Consider the following 12895-nt stretch of genomic DNA (forward strand, 5'->3'; position numbering starts at 1 on the left):
TTTTTTGTTTGGCTTCACATGACAACAACGAATTTCATGGATGACTCCCATGGGCGTAATGTATTTTGACTTTTGTAGGTAGCGTGTTCGTGACATTTAATATATATATTTAGTTACGCTACATATATATTTTTAATTCTTGCACACATGAATTTTATTAATTTTTATTAATTGCAGGAGGTCAAATTTCTGGTCTGATCTGTTTTCAAAGCAGCAACATGTTATATGTTTTTGAAAGCTCTCAACATTTCCCACGTCACCATGGGGTCAATGGTGAATGACGAGTGCTGACATTGGGTCCTCTCATTGAGTTCCATTCATTTTACCAGTTATAAATATGACTTGCGTGCTTAGATATTGTTGTTAATGGTGGGGGAAACTGAGAGGACGAAACTGAGCACAAAGCACTCAACTTTAAGACCAAGAGACCAATAGACCCTATGCCCTGTAGGGTCTCAGGCCTAATAATATTTTGATACGGGAACAATGTTCCGTTTTTTTAAGCTAATAAAATATACAGTTTCAGAAAGCACTTGCACATTGCTAAATTATGGCGAGGGTCCCTGGTCAGTATGGGCACTTCATTTGCCATCAGTTCACTTACGAGCTACTATGACCATTGCTTTGCGCTGCCTTCTGGCGCTCAGGCTTAATTATATATTTTAAATGGACAGAAGCCTTAAAATTGGCACCTTTAAAGGCCCTTTACTCAATTTGTATTGTGTATTATAATGTATTTGAGCAAAATTTGTCTTGCCTTGGCACAGATATATTGTATAAGCAGGTCTTTAGGTCTAATTAGAAAACATTTTAATGTGCACTAATCAGGAAGTGCACATTAGCATGCAAGTTGTACAATCAAGGCACAACTACGCCTTTGTCTCTGAGAGTTGTGAAAAGTGCTGTATCACCCATGAATGTAATGCCCCTTACAAACATAATAAACCATGAATATAATACAAACATAATTAAATGTATATAATAGGTAATGTAATATAATATAATAATGAAAATAACTCCCCACAAAGTAAATTATTCACTATTATGTCTTGTTTAAAATGTAATCAATGACCTGTTTGTCACTGTATATGTCATCTAAAACATGAATCAAGGCGTTTCATGAAAGAATGGTGGTTTAAATAAATGTGATATGCATACCTGGATTATACTTACCCTCTCTCAGATATAATAAATAGAAAACAACAGTAATATGTATGCTTAGTAATATTTATACATACTGCCCACCTCTACGATGAGGACTTCAACCTGGAGACTCTGCTCTGCCCCACACTAACCTGGACCGTTCAAGAGCCAGGTCCAAATAAACAATTCTTTGGACTACAAGCGTAAGATTCAAGGTGAATCAACCAAAAAAAAAAAAAAAAAAGACTTGGAGTTACAAAAATTCAATGGCTCTCTCCAGAAGAAGGACAAACAACTGCAAGATCAAATTAGTGCACATAAGGAGATCCAGTTCTTGTATAATTATACAGTACAGGAAAAGGGGCAGTTAAAAAATTCTGTTCATGACACTACTGCACATCACATCAGGTTTGTCAACTTGCTGTGTACATTTTTGTATCATGTGTTGTATATTTATGGAGAATTGTCATGTGGGAGCATGGGTGACGTAGGCTTGTGAGCTGAGCACAGAATCTTACAGGTAAATGTAAAGAGGGTTTGAACAGGGCCCAGGGCGATTGATAAAATACTCAGGCATGGATGACACCTAAAAACTCTTCAGAGGATGGTGAGAGAGTGAGAGAATAATGAGAGAGTGGTGTGAGGATGGTGAGAGAGTAAGAGAATAGTGAGAGAGTGAGAAAATAGTGAAAGAACTGTGAGAGAGTGGTGAGAGAGTGAGAGTATTGTGAGAGAGTGGTGAAAGAGTGGGAGAATAGTAAGAGAATAGTGAGAGAGTGAGTGAAGGGTGAGAGAGTAGTGAAGGGTAAGAGAGTGGTGAGAGAAAGGTCAGAGAATAGTGTGTGAGAGAGTAAATAGTAAGAGAATGATGAGAGTGAGAGAATGGTGAGAGAGTAGTGAAGGGTGAGAGAGTGGTGTGAGAATGGTGAGAGAGTGAGATAATAGTTAGAGTGGTAAGAGAGAGAGAGAATGGTGAGCGAATAGTGAGAGAAAGGTCAGAGAATGGTGTGAGAGAGAGAGAGAGAATAGTAAGAGAATAGTAAGAGAATGATGGGAGAGTGAGAGAGTGGTGTGAGAAAGGTGAGAGAGTGAGATAATAGTTAGAGAGTGGTAAGCGAGTGAGATAATGGTGAGAGAGTGAGAGAATAGTGAGAGAATGGTGTGAGAATGATGAGAGGGGATCAGGTTCAAAATGGGAGGGGAGCACTTGAAACTAGTCAGACCTAGTCCTTGGTTCAAGTCCAAGTTGCAGTCAAAGTCCTTTTGTTTGGACCTCAAGTCAAGTCGCCTTACACCTTTGGAGAATACACATTTCATCACAGCTTGTTACAGGCACCAAGTACAAAATATGAATAGCTTCATTCTCCAGAAATAAGATATGAAGAGTATTCCTATGTTAAAGTTAATTTGCTAATATTAACAACCCCTGTGCAACCATTTAAAAACAAAACTTTGCCAGAGGTCCACTTGAGTCTAAATTAATTAAGAACATTAAGTCATTGTCATAAATTAACCAGAGTTTCCTTGTTCTTGTAATCACACATGAATACAAGCATTATTTTAGCTCGGTGCATTCTTGACAGCATCATAAAGGGTAATTTATTGCTCCGGGCATCTGTTTAGCATTTTATCAGTTTCAGCTTGACTCTGGCCTATTTTAGTCTGAGTGACCGCGGAAGTGGCCTACGCAGCACAACAGTGGGAGGCTCATTAAAATTAAAGGCCAGGACAGCCCTGCTCTCCGCATGAGGCAAGAGTTTGTCATGAGCTCGATCTGTGTCACTGGTAAATAAGGAGACTGGTAATGTAAGACTTCCAGGCTAAGTGGATAAGTTAGCTCCTGTGCATGTGCTTACAGTCACATCATAATCAAACATTTAGGGAGGTTAAAAAATGTCATTGGACTTTCTGTTTCTTAGAAGTGAATGTTTAAAGGTGCACTATGCGACTTTTCTTGTGAAGGGTCTGCCACTTGCTTGACTCCATGGAGATGCTATAGCTTTGCCTGAGATGTGATGACAATATGGCATTAATGTGACATTTTAAAACAAATACCTCATCCTGTTATGTCATCTACAGACCATTCTAGGTGAAGTAAAGACCTCTCTGTGGATTGGCAGCAGGCCCAACACCAAAAACGTTATTTATTGCATTTTAATGACTATAAGACATTCTGTAATCATAAAATTCAATATATTGCTTTGTTTAGCATCAGTGATTTTTCTTCATCTTCGCATTTTTTTCATGTTTGGAGCTGATGTTAAAGGCAACTCAGCAACTCACCCTATTTTATTTTTATTTTTTTTCAGTTTTCAAATAAATGTATCCCAATATTGCTGCCCATAATCCCAAATTATGTTTATTATCTAAACGAGAAACACAATAATCCAAGGCAAGGCAATTTGAAATGATGTTCTGTAAAACTGGAAGCAGAAAACGGTTCAGAGGAGTAGGTGTTGTTTTGATAATCCACGTTGTAAATATTCTCTGTAAAATATGCTCCTCGCGCCCTCCTCTCGTTGCTTGCATGACAGCTGAGACTCTCTCCTCCTTTCCATTTCACGTAACACTTCGTCAGAGGTGTAGAAATTAGGCTCACAGCTCCGGCTCCTCGCTAATCTTACTCTGGATTCAAATGAGCTGTGCGTCTTTGCCTCATCCCACATAATTAAAGTGCCACTCTGTGTAAACCAAACAACACCCTTTGAAGTGTTACAAGGGAATATATCTGTCTACATATTTTGTCATTTGGAAACTGAATTGCTCCATTTAAATGCTGGCAATTGTACAAGCAAAGCGCAATTAAGTGAGCAATGTTGACAATGTGTTGTAAAGAGTGGTGCATCAAAAGATGCAGAGCTGGGTCGGAGGCTGAGGTGATCGGTGGGTCCAAAAAAACAGGGTCACGGGAGGGTGGACTGGAGGATAAACTGGAGGATAACTTGACGATCTGGTGGCGTGTCTAGAAATGAGCAGTACTGCAGAGGTTGTAGCTTGATTGTTGATTGGCTGCAGGTGAGAAGTGGGCGGGGTCATATTCTCCGCCCAGCTCCAGGCACAGACACAACACAGAAACACAGGGAAAAACTGGAATCCTGACACAATCACTCAACCCATTTATGGACTCTGGGAGAAACAGACAAATCGAATAATGTTACACAGTTTGATTGCAAGATGATTTTGGATTAATAAAAAACTGCCATAACCTTGATGTCAATATTCAAATAAGCCAATCAAAAGAGCCTGACCCATTTCTCCTCCACCTGACCATTGCAGTGGTCAGATCAGGTATCTGTACTTTTTACTTCACTATATTTTTGAACAGGACTGAAAAGTAAAAAGTACTTTGAGGGGTTATTTTTACCATGTTCATGGTAACATCCTGACTAAAGTTTTTGAGTTAAAGCTTCGGCTTGACAAAATTCACAAAAAAATGAATAAATGAAGACATTGATCCATTTTGCAACTGCTGACTAAAATATGTATCACTTTTTAATCAATATCACTACATTTAACAACACTTGTGTGAAATGCTTTTATATTTTACTCTTAAAGTATGAATAGTTTACTAATACTTTTACTTTTGCTTTTACCTGAGTAATTTTTTATCTCTGTATTTGTACTTTTACTTAAGTAACAAAATTGAGCACTTCATCCACCACATAGGAAGACCAGTGTAATTGAATTTTAATTGTAAAAATGTTAACTTTTCTGGTGAAGGTTCTACCCTCTGCCGCTAGATATGCCTGTTTGCCTGGAATGTTCCACAGTATGACATTAAACTTGTTTTGTCTCTTTGTTCACTGACCGTAGCAATTAAACCTCTTCTGATTCAGATCTATTTTTCATTTATTCAGTTGGGGGTGTTTTTATTGCTTTAATTGTGAGGCAAGGCAAGGCAAGTTTATTTGTATAGCACAATTCGTACACAAGGTAATTCAAAGTGCTTTACAGAATAAGAAAGACATTAAAATCACACAAATCAAACATAAATAATCACAAATAATCATCATAAAATCAACATTAAAAGAGAAGAGTGCAGAATAAAAACCTGTCAGTCATATGCACAGCTAAACAGAACTGTTTTGAGTCTGGATTTAAACATTGTCAAAGTAGAGGCCTGTCTCACATCTTCAGGAAGACTGTTCCAAGTTTTAGCTGCATAAAATTTAAACGCTGATTCCCCATGTTTAGTCCTGACTCTGGGCACCAGCAGGAGGCCGATCCCTGAAGTCCTCAAATTGCGAGATGGTTCATATGGCACTAACATGTCGGAGATATACTTTGGACTTAGGCCATGGAGAGACTTATACACAAGCAGAGCTGCTTTAAAGTCTATTCTTTGAGCTACAGGAAGCCAGTGCAGAGACCTGAGCACAGGACTTATGTGCTCATACTTCCTGGTTCTAGTCAGGACCCGAGCAGCAGTGTTCTGGATGTACTGCAGCTGTGTTAAGGCTCGTTTGGAGAGGCCAGTGAGCAGGCCGTTACAGTAGTCTAACCTACTGGAGACAAATGCATGGATAAGTCTCTCTAAGTCTGGCTTTGACAGTATACCTTTGATTTTTGCAATGTTTTTTAGGTGGTAAAAAGCTGCAGATGTTATTGATTTGATGTGGCTGTTAAAGTTCAAGTCTGAGTCCATTATTACCCCTAGATTTCTAGCCTGATTTGAAGGTTTTAGAGAGAGAGACTGGAGGTGACTGCTGACACTTTCTCTATGTTTCTGTGGGCCAAAGATGATAACTTCAGTCTTGTCTGAGTTTAGCTGGAGAAAGTTGTTTTGCATCCACACACTGATCTGTTGGATGCAGTGGCAGAGTGAATCCACTGGTCCATATTCACCTGCTGCTAGTGAGACATAGATCTGAGTGTCATCTGCATAGTTGTGGTAAGACACATTATTGCTGCGTATTAACTGGCCTAATGGCAGCATGTAGAGATTGAACAGCAGGGGTCCCAGGATTGAACCCTGGGGCACCCCACAGGTCAGGGACATTTTATCTGATATACATTTTCCAATTTCAACAAAGTACTCCCTGTTTTCTAAATAGGACTTGAACCAGTTTAGTGCCGTACCAGAGATGCCCACCCAGTCCTCCAGTCTCTGTAAGAGGATCCCATGATCAACAGTGTCAAAAGCAGCACTCAGATCTAACAGGATCAAGACTGAGACTTTGCCTGCATCAGTGTTCAGGCGGATGTCATTTGTCACCTTGATAAGAGCAGTCTCAGTGCTGTGGTGGGGTCTAAAACCTGATTGGAGTGGGATCACCTTTCCACAGATCTGACCTACAGTTTGGCCTGATGGCTTTACTTGTCTATATTAAGAATAGATAAATATGTTTAATGTTGTAACATTTGAAGCAAAGCAATAATTTCTCTATGGAGACGAGTAGGTATTTTCTACAAAAACAACAACAACAACAAAAAAGAAATGAGAAATGAGAAATGTTCTAATGTTATAGTGTCCAACATAAAATAAAAAGTTATTGCAGAAGATGAAGCAGCATATTTGGCTGATCCCTCCATGATAACCTTCAAAGAATCTGTCAGTTAATTGAAATGCCAGCAAATAGCCAATGAAATGTCAAGCTTATGAAAAGGTGAAGGCCTTATCTTAGACTTCACACTGCCACATTCGATATCTGCTTTACAGAGATACCACGATTACATTAATTAACACCAGGGTTATTGGGATTTATATGTTCCGTAGCAACAGCAGTACACATGACTGTTGTTAATCACTCACTGTGCGTTACAAGTGCAGTTATGACAAGTTTTTCTTAAATCTTTTTCTAATAAGGATTTAGTTTTGTTTGGTAATACAAAATATATATTAATTACAGTTTTAAACCAGTAAAGTTGTGAAGGAAAGTTAGAGGAAGTAGTGCTGAGTTTTAAAATATATTGACGACATAGCAGGGATTTGATTCATAAATGCCAGAAATCTATATAAAAAGGTTTATCAGATGGCAAGGTGCGCTTTGACAACAGGAAGTGAAATATCATTATGTTATCCATGTTTAAACCAAAAGTCTAACCTCTCATATGCATTTTAACAGTTGTTTCTATCTCTCTGTTTGTATGTGGTGCAGTCGGACACAGAGTTTTGGGATAAGATGCAGGCTGAGTGGGAGGAGCTAGCGCGGCGGAACTGGCTAACAGAGAATGAGCAGACGCAGATCCCCTCCTCTGTGTCTCCACATGAGAAGGTCAGCCTGCACCTGTCAATCATTTACTCAGCAGGAAAATGAATTCAAAATGCTCTTCTTAAGGAGCAAAGGGCCGTCATCATCAGCATCAACATTATCATCAAGTGAATACTGATTGTCCTTACTTTTTTCTATCTCTCTGGAAAGTTTTTTAAATTGGTAGATGTAGATGTTCTATTGATTGGGTGTCTATCCTACAAGAAAATGGGTCAGTATAGCGCTGGGCTCTAGATATGTACTAAACCAGGACAACCCATGTCCAGTCAAATGTTTCTCTTTCATTTCAAGGCTTTTTGGGAGTAGTTCATCAATATGCTATACTTTATGCTATACTTTTATGGGCTGTACGTTCAGTCTCTCCTACAGCGATATATTTTCCCGACCCAAAGAAAAGCTATTTTAAGGTCTTGGTGCTCTGATGCCGTAATACCACACAAGGATAATCAGACTGAACATTTACAAAGAACAGACTATCTGTTCACAGGGGGTTTGGTTTGAAGTTCATCAGAAAAGATCAATTCCTGCTGCTGGAGCTTTGCTGTGTCCCTGCAGCTCAGGACTTCTTGTTTGAATGTGGAGGAGACACACTGACACTGTTCTGTTTCTGCTGACAGGGGTACTACTTCCACACAGATAATCCTTATAAGGACATGCCCAACGCCTTTGAGGAGGGACAGAAGAAGTCTCGGGAAGGAGACTTACAAAACGCTGTCCTCTTGCTGGAGGCAGCGGTGTTGCAAGACCCTCATGACTCAGAGGTGAATATACTAAGTATAATTGTATGTCTACACTTATGTATTGTGGAAGCCATTTATTGAGTTTGATTAGTTTAAGTACAGAAAAGATCAGACTAAAACAAGCTGTTTTTGTCAATAAAATGACACAGCAGCTACACAAATGTTTTGCATGCCAAGAGAAATGTTTGCTTTTGCAAACCACAAACTTGTTCAGCTTTTTGATGAGTGTTTCCATTCAGTCACTGAGCTGAATAATAAGTCATTTAGCAAGTTACTGCGTGTGTATGTGCCTTCTCATAAGGAGTGACCTCTTTGCAGGCTGAAAGAGCAAAGCTTTCATACAAAGTACTTTGAATCCCCTGGAATATACAGAAATGTGCCAGTTATTCCAAGGAGAGGATTATCCTGCGGTGTATGGAACTAATATGATTCAGAAATTCCTTCTGGGTGCTTAGTGGCTTATTGCCTGACTGCAAAGACCTCTGAATCGTTTATAAATAATACTGTCCCTTATTTCAAAGACAGCATTTTACACAAAACATTGTGATTTTACAGTAGATACAATACTCATATAAACAGAATATAGCACTTTATGTGAGTTACATTAACCAAAATGTGTACTTCATCTTCCCCTGAGATCACGGTATCCTCTCTGCTCCTGCAGGCTTGGCAAGTGCTGGGGACCACCCAGGCTGAAAATGAGAACGAGCAAGCAGCAATTGTCTCCCTCCAAAGGTAGGCAAACAGTGGACCATTTCTAAACTGTCTGACTGATAAAAAATGTGCAAATGTGATGAATAAATGCATAAAATATTCATCCTCTAATAGCTTGTATATCTGGAAATGTAAGACTTTTCTTGCATTAATTAAGATAATTACAGTTCCAGCAGTGGTCAAAAGGATAAAAGAAGTAGAACAAAAAACAATAAAAGATTTTTAAAAAGTGAAATGTGAAATTTACCTGACAGACCAATGTTCCAGACAGGTTATAAGAGATGCACAGTCAGGGGTGGCCCACTTTCAAAAGAGTGAACGCACAAATTACACCTATCATCAGGTGTGAGACTAGACAAAACATTGATGTCTGAAAAAATTCATTATATTCACCTTTTCAAAAAAAAGTCAGTTTAGTTACTTTAAAAAATTAAAAAAAAAAATCTAAGTTCAAATTATCATATGAGTTGTTAATTAGGCTTAGAACTTTGTCTCAGTGGGAAATTCAGTTCTTTTCATGTAATACCTCAACCAATGCCTTTGAGAAACCTGTCAGCAGTAGTGGGAGATCCTAGTGTTGTGCCCAGGGACCCAGCCCCAGATTTTGAGTCAGGATCCAAGGCAATATTATGTAGCTTAGTCTATACTAGAAGTTATTTGAATATAGAATCATCTGTCAATTATTTAATTATTGAAGATACAGATAGAGATACATTGAGACTATTACCACAAAAATTAATGTTTTGTTTGGTTCTACCACTAACACATTTAACTAATGCAAATACACTCTAAAACTTGGCTGCAGCTGAGTGAGCTCTCATCCACCCTGAGCCTCTAATCGTTATCCTCTCCCTCATGTTCTTTTGCTTTGGTCGGTTCAAATTAATGACCAAAGCCACATTAACTTTGAAGTGCAAACCTTATGTAATGTCTCCTCTGATTTACATTAGTGCTTTTCCCATCCAGGTGTTTGGAGCTCCACCCTAACAACCTCACGGCCCTCATGGCCTTGGCCGTAAGCCTCACTAACACTGGGATGCGCCATGATGCCTGTGAGACTCTGCTCCGCTGGCTACGACACAACCCAAAGTATAAACAACTGCTTAAGGGCAAAAGTCATCTGGGCTCCCCCAACTCCCATCGAAGGCTATCTCATGTTCCCAACATGGGCCGACATGAAAGGTGAGGATGGCAGTGGGTCAGCAATAGCCCTTCTTAATAGAGGTTATTATAGGTGCACTATGTTAGACTATTTATTGTTGAAAATACCTTGAAACATATACATTTTTACTGTGAAAATATACATTCTTATATCGGGTCACCTCTCCACAGATAAGACCTGTAATTGTCCAGTTTATGTCACCTACTCGCCTCTATTGAGATAACGTTCAATGCCACATTCTATGCAAAGATATAACTCTCTATGGCGGCAAGCAGGTGGCTAACCTCCCACCAGAAAAGTAATATATTGCACTTTGAAGTAAATAACCAGAAATGAAGGCCTCTAGACACAAATGAATTTCCTTGTAGATTTAATGATTAGTGCAAATGTGGAAGTTAATCAGTCCACTCACTGTCTCACTGGATTGTAATGTCTGCTCGGGGGTGAGTGTTTATCACATTGTGGAGACTAAACTCTGTATACACTCACATCACGGGGACCTGCCTAACTTATGGGGTCAAAAGCAGGTCCACATGATGTACATTTTTTTTATTTTTAGATCAGTACCTTAAAGTTCAGATTTGGGTTAAAATAGTTGAAGTTTGGTTTATGGTAGGCTAGTAGTGACTATGGTTAAGGTTAGTATCAGTCTCTTAGATGAATGTAAGTGAATGTAATGTCCCAAGAAGCATGGAAACCCATTGTGTGTGTATGTGTGTGTATGTGTGTGTGTGCAGCGCCTTGTTGCCAGATGTGAAGGAGCTGTTTCTGGAGGCGGCTCAACATACGTCTGACGGCATCGACCCGGACCTGCAGACGGGCCTCGGGGTGCTCTATAACCTCAGCGGAGAGTTCAACAAAGCCGTGGACGCCTTCAACACAGCGCTGTCAGTGCGGCCAGAGGTAACTTTTATACACAGTGAAGAACGAGACAAGGAGTAGGACAGGCAGCTTGCAAGGGATGTTTTATGAATTTTGAAGCTGTCTACTTAGAACAAAATTTGATAGATCATATTACATGATTTGTGACTTAAAGAGAGATGAGCAATACACTGTTTACAAGATAATATTGATGCTGATGTTTCAAAGACATGTAAAAAGAGTCTATAGTGTCTATTAAAATTAAAAAAAAAAGTTGCAAAATGATTTGATTCAAAATTAACAAAAGGACAGAAACCTGTGCATCACTTGTACCTCAACCAAAACATTTTCCCACATTTAATGCTTTGCAGAAATATTATAGATAGATTAAATCATGGCTAGCTATGGCAGATCATTTTACAAACGCACATTGAACACACTAGCAAATAATGTTAACTATACAGCGCAATGTTTCAACAAACTCGCTCTCAGAAACTATATAGTATTATAAAAAAAAAAGAACAAAACAAAAAAATGATTGTCTGACATTTCTTCCCATTTCCAAGATATTAAAATTGTAAATGATGCGTGCTTATGCAACTTTAAAGTGCTCCAGGAAGAGAGAGAGAACAAGAAATGTCAAGGGAGGGCTCATGCAAACTGGGAACGTACACAGCACAACACAAAACAACTTCCTTCATGCAAACCCAGTGTCTGTCCTCACCGCACTGTCCCTGGCCGACATTACACAGGGGTGGAACCAGCCCTCACATTTGACTTGGTAATATGCGCCCCCCTGGTGGAAACATAGTTCTGAGCACAAGAGGGGATAATTGTACCCCACTGCTTGGTTTAGTCAAAGATAAAAGGCCTCTATACTGCAGCAAGGCATGACCTCTGTGTGTGTCCCTTGGCTGCAGGTGGGAAATAATGACAAGGACACATCCTATATTACTCATCTCTCCTTAAATAACTCTCACTTTGCACAAGGAGAATTAAAATATGTTTGTACAGTGCCAGTGAAAAGGTTGGACACACTTTTTCATTTATCTTGTTTATTTCCTTAACATTGTAGATTCTCAGTGAAGGCATCAGAACTATGAATGAGCACATGTGGAATCTAATAAACAAAAAATAAACTCAAAAAACTCAAAACTTGTTTTAAATTTAAAATATGTAAAACCCTTTGCTTTTATCACTTTTTCCACTCGTATTTCTGGACCATAACAAGGCACACCTGTGAAGTGAAAACCGTTTCAGGAGACTTTATCATGATGCACATTGAAAGAAGACCAAAGGTTTACAGAGCTGACAACAAAGGAAACAGATACTTTGAGCATTTGAATATAAAATATAAACAAATATTTAAATTGGTTTTCTTTGCTACATAATTCCATATATTTTGTATTATATATTTGATGTGATATATATGTGCATGAAATGTAGAAAGTAGTAAAGATAAAGAAGAAAAAACACTGAATGAGAGGATGTGTCCAAACTGGTGTTATGTATGTAGTATAGTATATAGTATTTAGCACAGCCATAAGCCTGTCACTACCTCTTGTCTCTCTGTGAGATGATTGAAGGTCCTGCTCTGGAGTCTCTCCTTTGTTTTGTCTCTGTGACAAGAACCACTGTGCATGTATTCCACTTAAGGTCCAAAAATATAGGCTTCTTGTGTCTCCTAATAAACAGGAAAGGACAACATATAATTGTGACTGTATTATTACAAGCATATAGCAGAAAATGCATGTATGCATGAAACAGTAATATGTAATCTATATTCTTCCTACAACCAAATGTGTGGCAGGACTACTTACTGTGGAACCGCCTTGGGGCCACATTGGCAAATGGAGACCGGAGTGAGGAGGCAGTGGAGGCCTACACCCGTGCCCTGGAGCTGCAGCCGGGCTTTATCCGGTCCCGCTACAACCTGGGCATCAGCTGCATCAACCTGGGAGCACACAGGTGAGCGCTGCGGCCAATTACCCAGTCAGACTAGACATAAAAATAGAATACAATTCCATTAGGTTAATGGTATGCCTAACTGAAGCATGACAATG

The 12895-nt window shown here is 39.1% G+C and overlaps 1 protein-coding gene across 2 annotated transcripts in view; it reads left to right on the forward strand.

Moving 5' to 3' along the window:
* The window catches only part of pex5la (peroxisomal biogenesis factor 5-like a), a 69590-nt gene that overhangs the window by 54801 nt on the left and 1894 nt on the right, over positions 1-12895 (forward strand). For both annotated transcript variants that reach the window (XM_033965872.2, XM_055221130.1), the window contains 6 exons: positions 7242-7358; positions 7973-8116; positions 8760-8830; positions 9776-9991; positions 10709-10874; positions 12643-12800. In XM_033965872.2, coding sequence (XP_033821763.1) covers positions 7242-7358; positions 7973-8116; positions 8760-8830; positions 9776-9991; positions 10709-10874; positions 12643-12800 — 872 coding nt within the window. The remainder of the gene's footprint in view (positions 1-7241; positions 7359-7972; positions 8117-8759; positions 8831-9775; positions 9992-10708; positions 10875-12642; positions 12801-12895) is intronic.

The sequence above is a fragment of the Periophthalmus magnuspinnatus genome, chromosome 4 (assembly GCF_009829125.3).
Source record: "Periophthalmus magnuspinnatus isolate fPerMag1 chromosome 4, fPerMag1.2.pri, whole genome shotgun sequence".
NCBI classification, from domain to species: domain Eukaryota; kingdom Metazoa; phylum Chordata; class Actinopteri; order Gobiiformes; family Gobiidae; genus Periophthalmus; species Periophthalmus magnuspinnatus.